At 38.0% G+C, this 22991-nt stretch overlaps 1 protein-coding gene and 1 pseudogene across 2 annotated transcripts in view; both read left to right on the forward strand.

Annotated features, from left to right (window-relative positions):
- Positions 1–22991, forward strand: part of PCLO (piccolo presynaptic cytomatrix protein) — a 421017-nt gene that overhangs the window by 389834 nt on the left and 8192 nt on the right. For both annotated transcript variants that reach the window (XM_008589167.1, XM_008563007.1), the window contains exon 23: positions 22635–22769. In XM_008589167.1, coding sequence (XP_008587389.1) covers positions 22635–22769 — 135 coding nt within the window. The remainder of the gene's footprint in view (positions 1–22634; positions 22770–22991) is intronic.
- Positions 10813–16542, forward strand: LOC103590154 (annotated as a pseudogene).

Genomic DNA, 22991 nt, shown 5'->3' on the forward strand with positions numbered 1-22991 from the left:
GGAAAAAAAAAAAAAGAACAGGAACTAGACAAGGATGCCCACCCCCACCACTCCTTTTCAACATAGTGTTGGAAGTACTAGCCAGAGCAATCAGAGAAGAGAAGGAAATAAAGGGCATCCAGATTGGAAAAGATGAAGTCAAACTGTCCCTGTTTGCAGAGATGACATGATCCTATAAATCGAACACACTAAAGACTCTACAAAAAACTGTTGGAGTTGATAAGTGAGTTCAGCACAGTAGCAGGATACAAAATCAACACACAAAAATCAGTAGCATTTCTATTCTCCAATAGTGAACATGCAGAAAGAGAAATCAAGAAAGCCTGTGCATTTACAGTAGCCACCAAAAATAAAGAAATACTTAGGAATTGAGTTAACCAATGATGTGAAAAATCTCTATAATGAGAACTACAAACCACTGCTGAGAGAAATTAAAGAGGATACAAGAAGATGGAAAGATATCCCATGCTCTTGGATTGGAAGAATCAACATAGTGAAAATGTCCATACTACCCAAAGTGTTATACAATTTCAATGCAATCCCCATCAAAATTCCAATGACATTTTTCTCAGAAATGGAAAGAACTATCCAGACATTTATACGGAATAACAAAAGACCATGCAAAGCCAAAGCAACACTGAGCAAAAGAAAATAAAGCTGGAGGCATAACACTACCTGATTTTAAACTATAATACAAAGCTATAATAACCAAAACAGTATGGTACTGGCATAAAAACAGACACACTGATCAATGGAATAGAATAGAGAATCCAGAAATCAACCCACACATAAATTCACACACACACACACAAAAAAAAAAAAAAAAAAAAAAAACCGGGGGTGTGGGAGAAGACACAACAATTACAATTCCTTGATGCTGACACAACAAGCATACAGAAAGGACATTGTTGGGAGAGAGGGGGGAGAGGGAGGAGGGAGGGAGGTTTCGGTAATGGGCCACAATAATCAACTACATTGTATATCGACAAAATAAAATTAAAAAATAAAAATAAATAATAATAATAATAATAAAATTAAAATAAAATAAAATCTCACTACCCACACCAGTGCCTTGGGGCCGCTTGGTGACCCAAGGCATGGATCAGGGGACTGGACCCCCATCCCACAACCAGGCACGCTGCTCCAGCACCTCAGGTCTCGTCCAGAGACCCAAGGCATGGAACTGGGGACCAGACACTTCCCAGAACCAGGCACACTGCCAGCACAAAGAGCATGCCAAAAACATCACCTCCGTGTGGGTGGCCCACCACAGCCACCACTATAACCATGGCTGCCGCAAAAGCAGCTAGACGCCACAGCCACCATGCAGATGGTCTGCCAGCCACTGTAGTGCATTGACAAAAGGGGAGTCACCAGCAGAGATAAAGAAAAGAAGAGGATGTCTCTCTACACAAAGCCCATTTCAGAGTGACAGAAGAAGCATCTGCTCTATAATAATATTGGGGGACCTGATCACACCTCTCATCATTGGACAGATCAGCTAGGCAAAAAATCAACAGAGTAACCATTATTCTTTCAGAGGGATAGAAGAAAGCTAGGGTAATTAGAGGGGGGAGAGGGGAGAGAGAGGGAGACAGGGAGAGATTGGACAAAGGGCATAAAGAATAATTATGATTTGTAACAATATATATGCTAGTAATATTTAATCAACATATGTCAACGTTGAGCCCCAAAATATATATAATCAATTTTGATTCAATAAAAATAAATAAATAAATAATAAAAACAAAAAAATAAAACTCACTAAGTTTAAGAAACAAAATTTAAAATATGAAGAGTTTCACTAATTATGATTTTTAGTACTAAATTTCAATTTTAAATTTTCTTGATTGACTCTCTGCTTTAAACAGAAGGAATTCAGCTCTCTTCCACTTTCTTCCACTTCCTTCTTCCATTATTTGATTGGCTGCCTGGATTTCTTCAAGTTTTCCCTCCCTCCCTCTGTTTCTTTCTTTTCTTTGTTTCTCTCATTCATTGCCTTATCCTCTGCCATAGTCTGAAATATTTGAGAATGAGTATACTTTTTCATACATCAATATAATCTTTCAGAGTACTTATTTTTTTTGTCCTTGTATTCTTTATGAATGCTTTCTATATCCTTAAAGTATAGTATTAAATAGGATATGTCAGTGTATCTATTTATCAATATTTCTAGGAATACAGAATGCTCTTTTGATCTACAGATTTACTCCTATTTTGGAGAAATATTTTCATATTCTTAAAAAGATGTTATTTTCTATTCTCTTGCATTTACTTTTTCTAAGCAAACTGTTATATTAGATCATATTTTCCTGTTCTACATATAAATCATTATTCCATAACTTCTTTACTCTCATTTACTCTCATTTTCCTCTCTGTATTGTCTTTCTTTCCTCTACATCAATAATATTATATTCTAGCTCATGCAATTTTGTTCCATGATGTTTCTAATTCATTAATAGTTTTTAAATGAGGTTATTTGAGACTTTAGCTCTGCAATCCCCATTTCCAGATTGTCAATCATTTTTGTCATTTCATTTTTGAGCTATGCCTTCTACATCCCTTTATCTCTTTTTCTTCTCCTTTCTGTTCTTAAGTTACAGTTTTGTGCCACCTATAGGATAACTATCTTCTCTAAAGTGGGAATAATTTTTATTCATTCGATACAACCAAAGAAGCATAAGTTTCAGGACATCAAGAGACCTGGAGACTGGCAAAAGCATTTTTCTACTGCCATTTACTCTTTATTCCAAACCAAATTACAGAACATCATCACACATCCTCTGTGTGGGTGATCTCTTTTTTGATTCAAAGGCTCAAGCAGATCTAGAGCTGCTGCCCACCCTGTGGAGAAAAAGGACATGTGTTTCTGTCTCCATTGCATCTGCTTCAAAAAACAAGGCACTCTGAACCTATAAAATGTAGACATGATTAATAGTGATGACCCACAATCAACGCAATCAACTCCTTTGAGACAATTTCAGTAAGCATGCCTTTAGCAGAAATATTTTATTTCTCCCTTAAATAGAAATATTAAAGAACAAGCTGGGACAATCTTTGAACAGAGAGACACTTATCAAGAACTTCACACGTATCATACTGTGAAGCATGTGAAGTTAAACTTCCAGAAGAGAAATACACAGTGTGATGACTTCAGAACTTTAATTAGCAAGTTTTTAATTCCATCTTTCTCCCCAAGTGAGAAGGTGGGAAACAACAACAAATCTCACATGCTTGATGTGTTGGGGTTTTAGGCTTATAAAAGAATATGACCTACAAAAGTGTATTTCTCCCAGAAAAAAAAAAAATTGTCCTGCTATGTCATTTCATCATGCTCATTAGTGTGATTAATTCTGTCCACAACTTCTAATGACTCCAAATATTTGGAGTTAGTTTTTCTTGACTCCCTCTTTTCCATGTTAGAATCCTTGTTTTCTCTCAATCCAGGTATGTTTTGAGAGCTGGAGGCATAGTTCTATCTGCTTTTCTATGACTTTGGAGGCAAGACATAAAGTTGCCTTCTGGATAGATTCGCCACCCTACTTAGCTAGGTTTGCTCCCTCTTTTGAGATTTGATTAAATGTGTTTTGCCAACACAACTCCACCAAGCTGACGTGTGTCTTACACCTATGAAAAGATACTCTAAGCTTTGCATATTTCTCCTACTTCATCTTGTGAGCCCCAGCTGTTTTCCATTTCTTCTGAGACTCTTGGATCTTCATAGTGGTAAGGGTTGGCTGACACTGTCAAAGGTTTATATTGACTTTTTCCTAGGGCTGGCTACGTTCATTGTTCGTCTGCTGTTTTAAGATGGAGGAGTTAGTGAGAATTCTCATGGTTTTATCAACTTATTCTTCTTTTCCTGGCTTGATTCTGTTATAAATGTTGTAGTCAGATTTGCTACCCTGCCATGTCTTGCCGGAATCTCCTTTCTATTCCTAGACACTATTTTTGGAGTTTTCCGGCAGAAGCCTGGAGTCTATTTCTTGTTTGGTTGTCACTGGTGAATACTTTTCTAAATTCTACTCTTTTTTTCTAATTTCTTTAGATATTAAAGCAGAGAGGTGCTAAGATCTGTCCCATTTTCTTATCTTTATTTCATAGATTATTTTACTGTGGAATATCCTTAAAAAAGAACAGATTGATTTGAATAGGTTTGTTAATACTTATTTTAAATGGTTAAATAACTAGAGCTGTATTTTCAATCACAAGTACAAGGAAATATTATTAGGTGAGATTTGCAATTTCCCATCTGTCAAGAATGTGTAAGCAGAATGTTAGCCAATTATTTTAGGGTATATTTATGACACAAAGTTTTATGCCCAATCATTGCAAGTAAAGTGGTGGCATAATTAGGAGGCCACATATCATTTCTAAATAATATTGTTAAGATGCCATGTATCATTGACTAAATTCACTAATGCTTTTTTTCCCATTTTGTTGATATTTTTCAAAGTACCAGAATCTTGATTTATTAATTTTATCTACTATTTTCGTATTCTCTACCATGTTAATTTTAGTATCTTTATTATTTCCTAATTAATATCTTTATTATTTACTTCTTTGAACAATACTTTCTTTTGTTTTACTTTGTCATTTTTTCTAGCTTTTGGAGTTGGAATATAAATCAACTGTATTTTTAAATTTTTTACAGATAGCAATATTAATGTATATGCATTTTCTTTTTTTCTCTGCTTTTTATTCATTTATTTTTATTTTGAACTTATTTTTTTCATTGTACATGTTTATGGGGTACAGTTTGTTGTTTCTTTTTAATTCAAAATATTTTAACATTTATTTGTACATATTTGTGGGTTACAGTATGTTGTTTCAATACATGCATATATTGTAAAATGATCTAGTTAGAATAGTTAACATATCTATCACTTGAACATCAGTTCTCTGTGATTATAACTTTCAAGATCCTCTTTTCTGGCTATCTTGAAATATACAATACACTATTACTAGCTATAGTCACCCTACAGCACCAGAATTTATTCTTCCTATCTAACCATAACTTTGTAACTTTGTACAGGTCCACTAACCTTTCCCCATGCCATTCCACCCGCCGCCCCACAACCTCTGCTAACTGCTATTCTACTCTATTTCCCTCTTTTTTTTCTCTCTTTTTAATTTATTTCCCTTAATTAACCCATAAAAATTGTATATATTTATGAGTACAATATAATATTTGGGTACATTGATACTATGTGCAATGGTAATATCAAGGCGCTTAGTATATCCATCACCTCCAACATTTGTCATTTCTTTGTGTTAGTAACATTCAACATCATCTCAACTAGCTATTCAAAGATACACAGTACTTTGTTATTAACTGTAGTCTCCCTGTGTTACGTAGAATAATAGATCCCATTCTTCCTGTCTCTCTACTATTTTATATCCACTGACTACCCTCTCCCCATCTCCCCTTCTCCATTCCCCCATCAATCTCTAGGAACCACTATTTTACTCTATATTTCTGTGAGATCAACTTTTTTAGTTTCCACATATTAGTGAAAACATGTGATATTTCTCTCTCTATGCCTGACATTTCCTTAACATAATTTTCTCCAAGCTCATCCATGTTGCTGCATACAGAAAAATTTCATTCTTTTTAGGGCTGAGTAATAGTCCACAGTGTATTTGTACCATATTTTCTTTATCCAATCATCTGTTGAAGGGCATTTAAGTTGGTTCCAACTCTTGGCTGTTGTGAATAGAGATGCAATAAACATGAAAGTGCAGGTATCTCTCTGACATACTGATCTCCATTCTTTTGGATATATGCCCAGTAATGGGATTGGTGGATGATATGGTAGTTCTATCTGTAGTTGTCTGAGAAATCTCCATACTTTTTTCCATATTTGTACATATATTATTGACTGCACAAATTTAAATTTCCACCTATAATATATAAGAGTTCCCCTTTCTCTGCATCCTACCAGCATTTGTTATATTATGTCTTTTTGATAATAGCCATTCTAACTGGAGTAAGATGATATATTATTGTGGTTTTGATTTGCATTTCTCTGATGATTAGCTATGTAGAGCATTTTTTCATATACCTGTTGGCTATTTGTATATCTTATTTTGAAAAATATCTATTCAGTTCCTTTGCCCATTTTTTAATCAGATGAGTTTTCTTTATCAGATGCATAATTTGTAAATCCCTTATCAGATGCATAATTTGTAAATATCTTCTCCCATTCTGCAGGTTGTCTTTTCACTCTGTTAATTGTTTCCTTTGCTGTGCAGAAGCTTTTTGAATTTGATAAAATCCTATTTGTTAATTTTTGCTTTTGTTCCCTGTGCTTCTGAGGTATTATTCACAAAATCTTTGCCAAGACTTATGTCCTAAAGTGTTTTCTCTATATTTTCTTCTAGAAATTTTAATTGTTTGAGGTCTTACATTTAAATCTTTAATCCATTTTGAGTTGATTTTTGTATATGGTGGGAGACAGGGGATTAATTTTATTCCTCTACATATGGATCTCCAATTTTCCAAGTACTATTTATTGAAGAGACTGTCCTTTCCCCAGTGTGCATTCTCCACTCCTTTGTTAAAAATCAGTTGACTGTAGGTATGTGGATTTATTTCTGAGTTCTCTATTCTGTTCCATTGGTCTATGTGTCAGTTTTTGTGCTAGTACCATGCTGTTTTAATTACTGCAGCTCTGTAGTATATTTGGAAGTCAGGTAGTGTGATACTCCCCACTATGTTATATTTGCTCAGGATTGCTTTTGCTCTTTGAGGTCTCTTGTTTTTCCACATACATTTTTGAATTGTTTTTTTCTATTTCTGTACAGTATGTCATTGGTGGTTTGATGGGGATTGCATTGCTGTAGAAAGATTGCTGTAGGAAGTATTGTCATTTTAATGATATTTATTATACCAATCCACAAGCATGGGATGTCTTTCCATTTTTGTGTGTCTTCTTTAATTTCTGTAATCAGTGTCTTATACTTTTCATTATAGCGATCTTTCACCTCCTCAGTTAACTTTATTCGTAGGCATTTTATATTTTTTTATTGCCATTTAAATGGGATAGATTCCTTGATTTCTTTTTCTGCAAGTTCCCTGTTGGTGCGTAGAAATGCTGCTGACTTTTGTATGTTCATTTTGTATCCTGCAACTTTACTGATTACTTTATCAAGTCTAGAAGTTTTACAGTAGAATCTTTAGATTTTTCTCTACATAAAATGATGTCAGCTGAAAAAGGGAAAACTTTACTTCCTCCTTCTAACTTGGCAGATCTTTATTTCTTTCTCTTGCCTAATTGCTCTGGCTAGGACTTCCAGTACTATGTTGAACAGAAGTGGTGAGAGTGGGCATCCTTGTCTTATTCCGGTTCTTAGTGAGAAAGCTGTCAGCTTTTCCCCATTCAGTGTGATGTTAGCTGTGGGTTTGTCCTGTAAAGCCTTCATTGTATTAAGGTAGTCTCCTTCTGTATCTAATTTGTTGTGAGTCTTAATCATAAAGAGATGTTGAATTTTATCAAATGCTTTCTTGGCATCGATCAGTATGATCATATGGGGTTTTTTTTTTTTCATTCTGTTGATGTGATGTATTACATTCATTATTTTGCATATGTTGAACTATTCTTGCATCCCTGCAATAAATCCCACTTGATCATGGTGTATAATCTTTTGGATGTGTTGTTGGTTTCAGTATGCTAGTATTTTATCGAGGATTTTTGCCTCTGTGTTCATAAGAGATATAGGCCTGTAGTTTTCTTCTTTCATTGAGTCCTTGTCTGATTTTGATGTCAGGGTAATTCTGGCCTCATAGTATGAGATTGGAAAGATTCCATACACTTAAATTTTTTGAAATTGTTTAAAAAGTATTGATGTTAGCTCTTCTTTAAATGTTTCATAGAATTCAGTAGTAAAATGTCTAGTCTTGAGCTTCTCTTTTTTGGGAGATTTTTTATTATTGAGGCAATCTTGTTACTTGTTATTGTTCTATTTAGGTTTTTTATTTCTTCTTGGTTTAGTCTTGGAAGGCCATATGTGTCCAGGAATTTATCTGTTTTCTCTAGGTATTCATATTTATTGGTGTATAGTTATTTGTAACAGTCTCTGATGATCTTTTGTATTTTGGTGCTACCTGCTGCGATATCTCTATTTGAATTCCTAGTTTTATTTATTTGGGTCTTTTTTCTTTCTTTCTTGGTTAGTTCACCTAATGGCTTGTTAATTTTGTTTATCTTTTCAAAGAATCAACTTTTTATTTTATTAATCTTTTGTATTGTACTTTTAGTCTGGATTTCAATTATTTCTGCTCTGATATTTATTATTTCTTTTTTTCTACTTATTTTAGGTTTAGTTTCTTCTTGGTTTTCTAGTTCCTTGAGGTGCAGTGTTAGGCTATTTATTTGTAATCTTTCTATTTTTTTGATGTAGCTGTTTATTGCTATAAACTTTCCTCTTAATACTGCTGGGCTGTATCCCATAGGTTTTGGTATGTTGTGTTTATGTCCTCATTAGTTTCAAGAGATTTTTTGATTTCCTTCTTAATCTCTTCTTTGACACATTGGTCATTCAAAAGTGTGCTTTTTAATTTCCATTTATTTGTGCAGTTTTGCAAGTTCCTCTTGTTATTGATTTCTAGTTTTATGACCAGTTTTATTATGGTCACAAAAATACTTGGTATGATTTCAATTTTTTGGAACTTGTTGAGACCTATATTGTGGCCTATCCTAGAGAACATTTCATGTAATGAAAAGAATGTGTATTCTGCAACTGTTGGATGAAATGCTCTGCATATGTCTGTTCAGTCCATCTGGACTATGGTGCCATAAGTACAATGTTTCCTTGTTTATTTTCTGTCTCAGTGATCCATCCAATGATGAGAGTGGGCCTTTAGAGTTCCCAACTATTGTTGTGGAGGTGTCTATCTCTCCCTGTAGATCTGGTAATATTCACTTTATATATCTAGGTGCTCTAGTGTTGGGTGCACATATATTTATAATTGTTATATCTTCTTGCTGTATTGATCCCTTTATCATTATATAGTGTCCTTCTTTGTCTTTTGGAACAGATTTCTATTTAAAGTCTGTTTTATCTGATATATGTATACCTACTTCTGATCATTTTTGTTTTACATTTGCATGGAATATCTTTTTCCATCCCCTCATTTTCAGTCTATGTGTATCTATGTAAGTAAGATGTGTTTCTTGTAGGCAGCATATGGATGGGTCATTTTTTTATCCATTCATCCAGTATATGTCTTTTAATTGGGGGAATTTTGATCTGTTTACATTCAAGGTTATTATTGATATGTGAGGTCTCCTGTCATGTTGTTAGTTGTTTTCTAACTGTTTTGTGTATCCTTTGTAAATTTCTTCCTCTCTTATTATCTTAGTGGTTTGGTGTTTCTTCTGCATTGATAAGGTTTGTTTTCTTTCTCTTCCTAATTTTTCTATCTACTCTACTAGTAAGTTTCATATTTTCAGATATTCTTGTGATATTTGTTATTGTTTTTTCTCTTCTAGATGTAGAACTCCCCTAAGCATTTCTTGAAAGCCTGGTCTGGTGGTGATGAATTCCCTTAATTTTTCTTACCTTAGAAAGACTTTAATTTTCCTTCATTTCTGGAGGATAGCATTACTAGTTATAGTATTCCTGGCTGGCAGTTTTTTCTATCAATACTTTGAATATATCATTCCTTTCTCCCTTGGCCTGTAGGGTTTCTGCTGAAAAGACTGCTGTTAGTCTAATGGGGATTCCCTCATAAGTGACTTGACGTTTTTATCTTGCTGTTTTTAGAATTCTCTCTTTGTCTTTAACTTTGGATAATATGACTATTGTATTTCCTGTAGATGACCTATTTGAGTTAAATCTATTTGGTTACTTTTGAGCTTCCTGGATTTGAATGTTCATATCTTTCCCAAGGCCAGGGAAGTTTTCAGCTTTTAATTCATTAAATGCATTTTCAATATCTTTTCATTTTCCCCTAATGGACTGCCCATAATTCAAATATTTGTTCTCTTAATAGTATCCCATAGATCTTGTAAGCTTTGTTCATTGCTTTCATTCTTTTTTCTTTTTTTGTCTTCCTATGTTATTTCAATATGACTAAATTCAAGATCAGAAATTTTTTTCTGCTCAATCTACTCTGTTATTGAGACTCTCAGATGTACTTTTTATTTCATTCAATGAATTCTTCAATTCTAAGATTTCTGCGTGATTTCTTTTAATATCTATCTCTTCATTGAATTTCTCATTTATATTGTGAATTCTTTTTGTGATTTCATTGAACTGTTTATCAGTATTCTTTTGTATCTTAGTGAGTTTCCTTAAGATCATTTACTTGAATTCCTTTTCTGGCAAGTTGGCAATTTCCAGATTCTTCAGGATCAGTTACTAGAGCATTCTTTTGTTTTCATGGTGGTGTCACATTACCTTGTTTTTTCATATTTCTTATTTCCCTGCATTGATATCTGTGCATCTGGTGGAATAATCACCTCTTGGAGTTTGGTGAGAAGCTGTGTAGGGAAGGACTTTCACCTGCAAATGCATCTTAGGGTGTCAGTTGTGTCGAGTACAATGACTTTGCTCAAGATGGATACAAAAGTGTAGACTGTATGTAGTTTCTTCATCTGCAATCCACTTTCACTGTGTCCGCAAGTGACTTGGCAACCTGTGCTTGGTAGGTGTGTGACAGCAGTGGCACAGCTTTGCTTGGAGAGGTATCACCAGGTTGGTTAACAGGCTGAGGTGTGCACATACATCCTGTGGGTCAGTCTCCTCAGGAGCTAGCTCACGGGGGGTGAGAGTCCCGATTGATTCTCAGGCTGGGGGTGTGGGCGTATGGCTTGCAGGGTCTCAGGTATTGATTTGCCAGTGGCATGGTACTGGCAACCTGACTAGGGTTTAGCCCACCAAGAACACATTATCCAAATTATTTCTCATTCGTATATGTGTCCATGAGGTGGCTCAAAGACTCAGGGGAAGACTTCCAGGGTGTAGTGGATTAAATTATGTCCTCCCAAAACTCACTGAAGCTTGAATTGTGTCCTCCAAGTTTCATTAGAAACTTGATCCCCACTGTGACTGTTAAGAGGGTGGGAAATCCTATTATGATAATTGAAAGTTGGAGCCTTGAAGAGGTGATTAGATTGTAAGACCATGCCATAGTGAATGGATTAAAAATAGTGGTCTAGGGCATGGTTCTGAGGTCATTAAAAGAAGAGAGAGGAGAATCTTTCTCTCTCTCTGCTCTCTCTTCTTCCACCATCCTGTAATGTGAAACTCCTGAGTCACTGTCACCACCACCAGATTGTGTTCCTTGGACTTTGGACTTCCCAGCCTTACAAACTTTAAGCAATAAATTTCATTTTCTTTGTAAATCACCCAGTTCTTAGTATTTTGTTATAAGCAACAGAAACAGACTAATACACAGGGGCATGACAACTGAGCTGTTTCTCTGAGTCAGGTGTGTGGGTGTGCTTTGGCTTGGCTAGCTGAATGCAGGCCTGCCAGTGGACCTCCCACTCTACCACTTCTTGGAGCCTGATGTGAGGTGTGCTTCCCTCAGCAGTTCAAAAGCTGGTAGGTCAAGAGCAAAGCTGCTGACCAACTTCTCAAGAAATGGGTGAGGCATCTAGGAAGGGGCCCATCCAGCTAGTTCTTGAGTGGTGGGCAGGTCCACTTGGCAGGCCCACAGGAAGGGAGTCTGTCCAGCCACCTCTTGGATTATTGGCAAGGCCACCAGGCAGGCCTGCAGCAAGGGGACCCAACCAGCTGCTTTTTGGGCTGTTAGAAAGGCCAGTAGGTTGTATATGCATTTTTTCTTCTGATCATTACTTTAAATGATATAGGAATGTAAGACTATTGATTTCCCTCTTATCATCATTTTAATTCTCATAGGTTCTAATGCATAGTATTTTCATTGTCATTATTTTTCAGAACTTCTGTATTTCCTTATAATATTTTGCCATTAACCCAAGAGTTGTTTAATTGAAGGCTTTCGTGTGTGATCAGATAATGTTTACAATAGCTTCATTTCATAAAATTTACTGATTTCTTCTTTGCAACTCCATATATGATGAATTTTTGTGAATGTTCCCTAGATAATTGATAAAAAGGTATATTTTCTATTATTAGGGTGTAGCGTTTGATATATATCCATGAGATCTACTTTATTGATTATAGTGTCTCAATATTCTGTCCACTTATTTTAGTCTACTTGGCCTGTCTTATACTACAATTGCTGCATTTAAATCCTTTAATATTATTCTCTTTATTCCTCCTTACATCTTCTGCATCCATAAATCTTATTTTGTAGTTTCAACTTTACATAAGTGGTGTGTAGATATTCATAATTGTTATATCTTCATTATGATATATGTATTTTTAGCTATAAACAGTGTCTTTCTTTTGTTTACTGTATTTTTATCTGCATTTTTTATCTGATACTAAGACCTCAGCCCTGTGCTCTTATTGATTTCATATGCCTCATACTCTTGCCAATCTCTGTACTTTTGACTGTTGGGAAAAAAATAGATTTTAGTTTTATTTCTTGTATACAGAATAAGTTATGCTTTGCTTTCTAAACCAATGTGAAAGTCTTTTTTTTTTTTTTAAATAGGCTAGCTAAACTTATTCATGCTTATTGGTATGATATATGTTTGATCTAAACACTGTATTTTGTTGTATAATTAGTGTATATATTATGCTCCATTTATTATATTTCTCCATTTGGCCTCTTTTGTTTTTAAAATTTCTTTTGTAACTAAGAACACTTTGTATCTTTGTTCCAATGTTTTTTGTTTTTACTTATAGTCTTATAATACTCTTAATTCCTTTTCTTCTTAATAATTTTCTGTCTGGTTTGTCAATTTTAAATGGTATCCTTTGTCACTTATTTATTACCTATACAAAAAATCAATTCCCATTCTGCTTTTCCCTTTTTCTCTCTCTTCTTCATCCATTTATTTTTAGTTTCATCCTTTATACTTTGCCAGAACATATGACGTTTCCATGCTGTTTTTTCACCCACCTATGTTCTCACTCTTGTTGAAGCCTTAGTTCTACAATTAAATATATTAAATACTCACCATCAACTCTGTTGCTGAAGTTTCTCTATTTTGGTTTGGTGAAATGTGTCATCTCATATATTTCTAAGAGAGTCCATCTTTGTATAGTATTCCCTGAGTTCTTTCATTCTTAAAACTATTAGCTTGATACTTGAATAACAGCTTAGCTGGATATAAAAGTATTGACTTGCACTTTGTTTTCTTGAGTTTCTTGAAAGTAAAACTAACATCTAGCTACTATGAACTATTTATAATCATTGGCTACTGAATTATTATGATTTAACTATATCTAGAAAACTTGTGTTTCAGTTTATAAAACATGTAGAAGACAATTTTATCTGGTTTTGGACCAAAGTATTAATATTTTGACAGAAAGAAGAGAGTGTGGAGAGATATGATATTCATAGTTATTTTTCCTCTTGTCAGGGTATATCTGGACATGAAAGTCTAAATTAATTTAAACAAACAGTGTATTAATCCATAAAAAAATACATCAAGTGACCATATCCCCAAAATGTGACAAATTAAATAAAAATAATTAAATAGCTACAATCTAATATTTTTACAACTTTACACATAATGCTCTGTTACTTTAGTTTTCTCTCAAAGATTCCTCAACTATACTCTCTAACAGTGGTTGTCAAAATGTGGTTCACAGACCCTTGTTGGTCCCTGAGACTGTGAGTTCATGAGGTCAAAATTATTTTCAAAATGTGTTATGATATTATTTACCTTTTTCACTGTGTTGACATTTACATTGATAGTGCAAAGCAATGGTGCATAAAAATGGCACCCAGTGTACTAGTAGACACTTTATTTATCTATTTATTTATTTATTTATTTATTTATCTATTTATCTATTTATTTATTTATTTATCACCATGTACTTACAGGGAAAAATTGCCAGTTTCATTTAAGAATATCCTTGACGAATCAGTTAAAATTATTTTCTATACCCTTAAATACATGTCTTTTCAATATTCTGTGCAATAAAACAGGGACTATATATAAAGCACTTCCACAACATACCTTAAATACAATGGTTGACTTGAAGAAATACATTTATTCAATTTTTTTAAGTTGTGAACTGAACTAGCCTTTATTTTATGAAATATCAGCTTTAATTCAAAGAACAACTGATAGGCAAACTCTGCTTATTCAGACTTAGGTGTTTAGCTGAGATTTTCTTTAAAAAATGAAGAAAGTGGGCTTGTCATTGTAAGTTCCAGAAATGTATTTGCAGCATGGACAACAGGTAAGAACAATGTACACCTGAGAGTGGTGAGGCCCACCTCCCTGATAAAACAGTAACCTCCCCACTATGGTTCATCACTACACCCTCTGACCTGGCCAAGAAGAAGGCTGCTAAAAAGAAGGAAGCTGCTAAAGCTTGACAGTGGCCCAGAAAGGGACATGAAGAAAATGAAGATGCTGTCACAGAACTACAGGTGGTAGAGGAGAAAAATAAGTAAGCCAATGGCAGAGAGACCACAGAAGTGGATTTGACCACCAAGGAGCTGGAGGCCTTTGAGATGAAGAAAGCTGCTGCTTGAGCTATCACTGGTGTCCTGGCCTCTCACCTCAACACTACTGATGTTCACATTACCAAACTGTCACTCACCTTTCATGATCAAGAGCTGCTCAGTCATACCAAGCTGGAATTCAACTCAGGCCACTGTTATGGCCTCACTGGTTTAAATGGAATTGGAAAGTCCATGCTGATTTCTGATATCAGGAAATAAAAGTGCCCAGCCCCAAGCACATCGACATCTACCATCTAATTCGTGAGATGCCCCCTAGCAACAAGACACCCTTGCAGTGTGTGGTGGAAGTTGGCACAGAGCAGGCCATGCTGGAGAGGGAGGCTGGGAGGCTGAGATGCTGGCTCACTAGGACACAGGGTGTGAGAAGTTCATGGAGCTTCACAAGCATCTGGAGGAGCTGGGTGCTGATAAGATGAAGATGAGGGCCTCATGGTTCTTGCATGGACTGGGTTTCACACCTGCTATGGTAGCAAAAGAAGCTAAGACTTTGTCAGGGGCCAGAGGAAGAGGGTTGCCCTCACCAGAGCCCTCTTTATTCAGCCCTTCATGTTCCTCCTGGACAAGCCCACCAACCACCTGGATCTAGATACATGTGTGTGGCTGATAGAAGAACTAAAAACTTTTAAACTTTTAAACTGGTCCTCATCTTCCATTCCCAGGATTTTTTTTAATGGTGTCTGTACCAACATTATTCACATGCACAGCAAGAAACTGAAGCATTACAAAGGCAATTATGATCAGTATGCAAAGACCCAGCTGGAGCTGGAGGAGAACCAGATGGAGAGGTTACACTGGGAGTAAGATCAGATTGCACACGTGAAAAACTGCATTGCTAGTCATGCTCATGGCAGTGCCGAATTGGCCCAGTATGCCCAGAGCAAGGAGAAGATGCTACAGAAAATGACGGCATCAGTACTGACAGAGAGGGTCATGAGCAACAAGATACTTGTAATTTTATTTCCTATCATGTAGTAAGATTTCCCCACCCATCATTACAGTGCAGAATGTGAGCTTCAAGTGTACAAAAGATGGGCCTTGCATCTACAATAATCTAGAATTTGGTATTGACCTCAAAACATGAGTGGTTCTGGTGTGGTCCAATGGAGCAGGGCAGTCAACTGTTCTGAAGCTGCTAACTAGAGAGCTACTACCCACAGATGCGATGATCTGAAAACACTCTCAAAACAGGGTGTTATCATCAGCATTTACAGGAGCAGCTGGACTTAGATCTCAACTTTGGAGTACATGATGGGGTGCTACCCAGAGATCAAAGAGAAGGAAGAAATGAGGAAAATCATGGGGCAATATGGTCTTACTGGGAAACAACAGGTGAGCCTGATCCAGAACCTATGAGACAGGCAGAAGAGCTGAGTGTGTCTGGCCTGGCTGGCCTGGCAGAACCCCGCATGATCTTCCTGGATGAGTCCACCAATCACCTGGATATTAAGACCATCAGCACACTGGAAGATGCCATCAATGCATTTGAGGGTGAGATGATACTGGTCAGCCATGACTTCAGATTCATTCAGCAGGTTGCACAGGAAATTTGGGCCTTTAAGAAGGAGACAATCTCCAAGTGGCCTGCAGACATCCTGGTCTATACAGAACACCTCAAGTCCAAGCTGGTAGATGAGGAAGCCCAGCTCACCAAGAGGACCCACAATATGTCAGCCTTCTGCCGGGGTTTGGGTCAGGAGCTCCATCTGGGATCTAACAGCTGCTACCCTGACCAGCAGCCCAGAACAAGACCCTGGGCTACACTCTTGTGTTGCTGCAATACTGCTCCCCCAGACTCTGCCCTGCCTCTCCACCTGACTCAGCTGCACTCTGTTATCCTATCTGCAGCTGGACAGTACCTGTCTGTTTCCCATCCTCCTTCCAGGTATGTTTGGTCATGTCTGGATTCAGCCCCTTGCCAGTTACCTTACACTGAGAGTGTTGCAGCCAGAGGCACTTGAAGGTTATCCCAAGGGTTATCCCAAGGGTTTGACCAATGAAGGAGCTCAGGATCCTCGTTTTCTGAGATTTGATGATGTTAGAGGAATAAATCCCAGCCCACCATTCCCATTCGTTTTACCTTCTGGTTTGGAGCTCTGAACCGGGGCCTTAGTCCTGGTCAGTTCTTAAATAATTATTTAATGGTTTAACTTTTAGACTATGTAACATCTACAAAGCATCCAATAAAAAAAGAGGAAGTCATAGTCCCTAAAAAAAAATTTAATAATAAATAACGTATACTTGAAATTGCTAAAATAGTAGGTCTTAAATATTATCATCACACAAAAAAGTAAGTATTTGAGATGATAGATATGTTACTTAACTTTCACAATGTATACATATATCAAAACATCACATCATACAACAAAAACATATATAATTTTTGTCAGTTATACCCTAATATAGCTGAGGGGATTGGGGAGAAATATAAACAATTAAAAATATTTCTTGACAATAATAAAATTCAACCTTCAAGTAATAATTAGAATTTTGGAAAAATTGTATCTGCCTCCCTGAGCTTGATAGCTTCTCAATATTCAAAGACCTTCTTGATAAGATTGGTGGTGATTTTAACAAATGTGCTTTTAATATTATACAAAATATGAACCTGTATTTTCCGAAATGAGCAATGTATGATGTTACAAATTCAGGCAGAATTAAAAGATTCATTCAAAGTGCAATATAAACTGATAAATTTTAAAGTAATCATACAAATCATCATCAGATCCCATATTGCCACTAACCTTTAACAGACTACTACTTGTCAAGTGTTAGAGTAGTATCAAAGACTATCCAGAATTGTCTGAAAAGGCTAGTAAAATATTTCCACCTTTTTCAATTATATATTTGTGCAAGACTGGATTTTCTTCATATACTTTGACTAAAACAACAAGTTGTACTGTATTTAATGTAGAAACAAATATGAGATGAGGACTTCTGGTCAAGATAGTGGAATAGATGGTCCCCAGCATCACTCTCTCCCACAAATCAACCAATTTACAACTATAAAAAAGCAAGGACAGCCAAGCTGGGGCTGCTAGAGCTCAGGGGAAGAGGAGGAGAGAACTATGGAGTCCATGAAGGCACATGACCAGTCCCATGCAATGTGTTTGCAGCATGGGTGGTGGAGGAGATGGGCCCACCAGGAGAACACTGGGGCACAGCAAGGACAGCTGATCTGCACCCCCATTAGTGAAGGACCATTCAGAGGAGACTGGTCAGGAATATAGAATGGCATGGGGTGCAGTTTGATGAAAAAACTCAGGCCCAGACCAGAGTTTTGGATTTCTTGAGAGCCAAAAGTACCTATAAAGTCAACCATTTAAATCTGAGCTACACAAAAAGTCTTCCCTAGGGAATCAGAGGCAAGGCAGCCATCTAGCTCAACCACAGAGATCAAGTACTGGTCCCCCCAGGAAGTTCCCCCTTTTTAGAAGTGAGCAGAGAACAACAAATTAGTTCCAACACAGAGTTTAAATGGTGGGAATAGCAAATAATCCAACACAGAACTGAAAGAAATAACAAAGTACCCACAACCAGAGACAGTTTCATATTAACTAATAAAGGCTGCATTTCACCAAAGAACACCTATAACACATAGATGGACTGGAAGTCCCCTGGGATACCAAACGAGAAAGGCAGAGGGCCAGGGGCCTCAGCAATGCCCCCCAACATCCACAGCCAATCCTGAGGGTGGGGGATGAGGGCCTCAACCACAACCCCCCAACACACACAGCCAACCCAGCAATGACCACTGAGCCACCACAGGAAGTGTCCCAGGCTCTATCAGCTGGGGTGGTGGGAGCCTCATGCCTTGGCCACACCCCGCCCATCAGTGATCACCGAGCTGCCTCAGGAAGCACCCTGGGCTCTCCCAACCTGGGGTAGTGGGGGACTTCAGGCCTTGGTCACGCACCCCTGGCACTCGCAGCCATCCCAGCAGGGACAACTGAGCCACCACAGGAAGTGCCCTGGGCTCTCCCAAGCCAGGGCAGTGGGGGACTGAGTGACTCAGCCACACCACCCCGACATGTGCAACCAGCCCAGTGACGACCACCAAGCTGCAGCAAGAAGGGCCCCAGGTTCCTGAGCTGGGGTGGTGGGGGCCAAAGGCTTTTCCACACCCCTCTGACATCTGTACCAGCAATGACCAAGCCACTGCTGGAAGCCCCCAGTCTCCCATATGGGAATGATGGGGGTGTCAGGCCTCAATCCCACCCCTCCTCTCTCCTTCTTCCATCCCATTTCCCTCCCCTTTCTGCTCTCCCCCTCTCCCCCCCGGTCCATAACAACATCCTAGAATGTAAAAAATAATGTTAATAAAATTTAATTTTCTTGGGCCGGCCCGGTGGCGCACTGGATAGTGCGCCGCTTGGGAAGCGCGGCGGCGCTCCCGTCCGAGGGTTCGGATCCCAAGCTGCAGCAAGAGGGGCCCCAGGTTCCTGAACTGGGATGGTGGGGGGTGAGGTCTTTTGTCACACCCCCTATATCTGCTCCCAGCCTGGCAATGACCAAGCCACAGCTAGAAGTCCCTGGTCTCCCCTGTGGGAATGAGGCAGTGCCACAGGCCTCAGTCCTGCCCCTCCTCCTCCCTCCTTCTTCCATCCCATTTCCCTCCCCTTTCTGCTCTCCCCCTCTCCCCCCCGGTCCATAACAACATCCTAGAATGTAAAAAATAATGTTAATAAAATTTAATTTTCTTGGGCCGGCCCGGTGGCGCACTGGATAGTGCGCCGCTTGGGAAGCGCGGCGGCGCTCCCACCCGAGGGTTCGGATCCCACATACGGACCGGTTCCCGCTCACTGGCTGAGCGAGGCGCAGGAGCAACACCAAGGTTTGCGATCCCGTTGCCGGTCCCCGGTCCGGTACGGGGGCAACACTGAGGGTTGCGATCCGTTGCCGGACACGGAAAAAGACAAAAGACAAAAAAAAAAAAAAAAATTTAATTTTCTTTAAAATTAATTAATTAAAAAAATATTTCTCTTTAACCTACAAAATTTGGTTTTTGCCCCTCCTCCTCCAGTGTAATGGCACTTTTGAATACCATTAGTAAATTATTTCTAAAAAATAATATATATATGAGACTCTATCTGTCCTCCATTAAGCCAAGTATTAATGAAATTTGAAAAAATAAAAAACAGCTCTCATTACTTTTTCGTTTTTAAAAATATGGTTATTTTCATTAAAACATTTATTTATAGGTATATTATTTTCATCTTAACTGAATTAGTAAATTAATACTTTAATATCTAATTTTAATTAAAGTTAGAAATTTTAAATTTCTAATATTGATAGCTATAATCCACATAAACAAAGTTTTTTAAAAACTATCATTTTTTTAAGAGTATAAAGAAATCCTGAGAACAAAACGTTTGAGAACAAATTATTTACAGCCATGTTTAGAGACCTTCAATGGACTCCTAGCATTCTAGAAGTAAAACCAAATTCTTAACATGGTCTCAATTAACAATATACTACAATCACATGGCCATTTATTTCCGAAATGATGTTCCCTTTTTTGAACATACTGTTCCTCTTCTGTAGAATGTCCTTCCCCATCCATCTCTGCTGGTTAATTCTTTCTCATCCTTCTAGTTTGAACTGAAACAGCACTTCCTCAGGGAAGTGCTCCATAGTTAATGCCTCTCTTGAAACTGTGCTCTTGTACTTCAGAACCATTTCTCACTTTCTAATTATATATTCACTGATAGGAATACTTAATTAATGTATTTCTTCCCAATAGATGGAAAAACCATGAAACCACTAAGCATGCATGTTTGCACTCACTATTATATTAGTGAGCAGCAGAGTGCTCAGCACAGAGGAGAAGGGGAAACAAAATATTTTTTGATGAATGAGTAAGTGGATAAATATATGAATTGATAAAGAAATGAGTAAATTAATAAAAGGATTTGACCTAGCATGCATAGCTTCTTCAATATCATAAAGATCCAAGATAAACAGTGGAAGAAAATACATTGAGTCCAGTTTAAGTCACTCACCATATGTTGCCTTATATAATTTTATTTTTTAAATTTATTTATTTATTATTATTTTTTTTTACATTCAAAATTGTTGTTCCAAAGTGGGGCGGGGGAGAGGGTATAGGGATGGAGTGAAGCTTGGGGGTGGAACTGGCCCATCGCCGGCTCCTACCCTGGCCCTTTTGTGGAGGGCAGGGGGCCATGGCTGAGGCCTGTGGGCTTCCCTCTCTCCAGCTCAGGAGCCTGGGGAGTTTCTGCCAGTGGCTCAGTCATTGCTGGCATTGCTGGGCTGGATGCGATGTCAGGGGGTATGGCTAAGGTTCCTACCTTCCCCCCCAGCTTTGGAGCCCGGGGGGCTTCTGTGGAGGCTCAGTCATCACTGGGCTGGATGTGGATATTGGGGCCGTGTGACTGAAGCCCTCTGCCCTCCTACCCTGGCTTGAGAGCCCAGGGGGGGCTTCTGCTGTGACTTGGTTTTCACTTGGCTGGATGCAGATGTTGGGGGCCATGGCTGAGGCCCCACCCTGGCTCAGGAGCCCAGGGGGCTTCCAGATCTTCTAGGTTTTATAGGTGTTCTTTGGTGGTGTTAGATCTTTACTGGTAAATATCAGAACTTTGTCTCTGATCTGTGGATTTTTGTTTTTTCTTTCAGTTCTGTGTTGGATTATCAGCTACCCCCACCACTCAAACTCTGCACTGGAACTAATTTGTTGTCCTTTGCTTGCTTCTAAAATGGGGGGACTTCCTGTGTTCCAGCACTTGAATCTTGCAGTTGAGCTAAATTGCTTTTTTGGTGCTGATTCCCTGGGGAAGGCTTTTTGTGCAGCTCAGATGTTAATTGTTGAACTTTCCAGCACTTCCAGGTCTTGTGAGGTTTGATACCCCTGAGTTGTGTGGAAACTCTGGTCTGGTCCTGAGTCTTTTCAGTAAACTACACCCCTGTAGTTCTATACTCCTAACCAGTTTCCACTGAGTGGTCCTGTGCTGATTGGAGGGTAGATCAGCTGTCCATGCTGTGCCCCAATGTTCCGCCGGTGGGCCCATCTCCCCCATACCCAACACTCCATTAACTTCCCATGGGATGGGCCATGTGCTGGTCCCTTGCAATGACTCACCAGCCACTGAGTGGCTGCTTTTTTCAGTTGTCTGTGGCCCCTCGCTCATATGTGGGTCCATGGGAACTCTGTCAGTGATCTTGCTGGCCTGGGGACCACCAAGACCCTCTCTCTCCTGCAGGCTCCAAACAACTTCATACAAAGTGCATATCCATGGTTTTTGCCAGCTCTTGCTTTGTGTGTTCACCAGGGCCAGGCTTGAAATGGCCAGGACTCAAAACAGTGGGAGCGTCCTTTCTTTCTCTTATCATGGCTTGTCCCACCTTCATGAATTCCAAAGGTCTCTCCTCCTCTTCCCCTGAGCTCTAGTGGCCCCAGCTTGGCAGTCATTGCTTTTTTTAATACTTATAAACTGGTCGATTGTGGGAGAGTGATGCTGGGGACCATCTATTCCACCATCTTAATTCTCTCTCTGTAATTTTATTACTACATATTCTTATTGGCTATTTCTTTTACAAAGGAAACAGAAGGGAAGTAGAAGTAATATACAGTGACATATAGTTGTGTTAGCAAATGTTCTTGAACAAGCCTGGTAATCAGCAATTGTCAGCAATTCTAATATTTCACATGACTTGTTTTTATTTCCTATAAATTATTTGAGAATTCTATCATTTTTATGTATGCCTTTCTCTCCACAGTCACATCTGTTACTTCTTTTGGCCTGAAAAATCTACATTTCAGTAACACTTACCCACTTGTATTTCTTCCATACTGCACTTGTTACTATCCTATTGTTATATTTACCATACTTCGTTGTAAGTATCTATGTAATTTATCAGTCTCTCCATGAGACTGTTCACTTGGACTGTATTTTATTCATCTGTGTATGCACAGGATGCAATAAGGTGTTTAACACTTGATAAACACTAAATGAATGTATAGATTAATGATTGAACTAACCATTTACTAAATGACATTATGTATTCCTTAACTTTTTAAATCAAATTCTTTCAGTTAAAACTCAGGTAATGGGAGAAATCAAGATTGCATTGAAGAAGGAAATGAAGACAGATGGCGAACAACTAATAGTTGAAATTCTTCAGTGCAGAAATATCACCTACAAATTTAAGTCACCTGATCATTTGCCAGGTATCAAATTTTATGATAATGATCAATATAATATATCTAGAAATTAAGTGTATGTCTTAAATATTCTGGAAAATGCTGACTAAAATTTGGGCTGTACACCAAGTATATTAGAAAAATGTGGAAAAAAAAAAAATGATTAATTTCGGGCCGGCCCGGTGGCGCACTGCTACAGTGCACCGCTTGGGAGCGCAGCAGCGCTCCCGCCGAGGGTTCGGATCCCAC

This window comes from Galeopterus variegatus, unplaced genomic scaffold, assembly GCF_000696425.1.
Source record: "Galeopterus variegatus unplaced genomic scaffold, G_variegatus-3.0.2 Scaffold0, whole genome shotgun sequence".
Classification (NCBI taxonomy): Eukaryota; Metazoa; Chordata; class Mammalia; order Dermoptera; family Cynocephalidae; genus Galeopterus; species Galeopterus variegatus.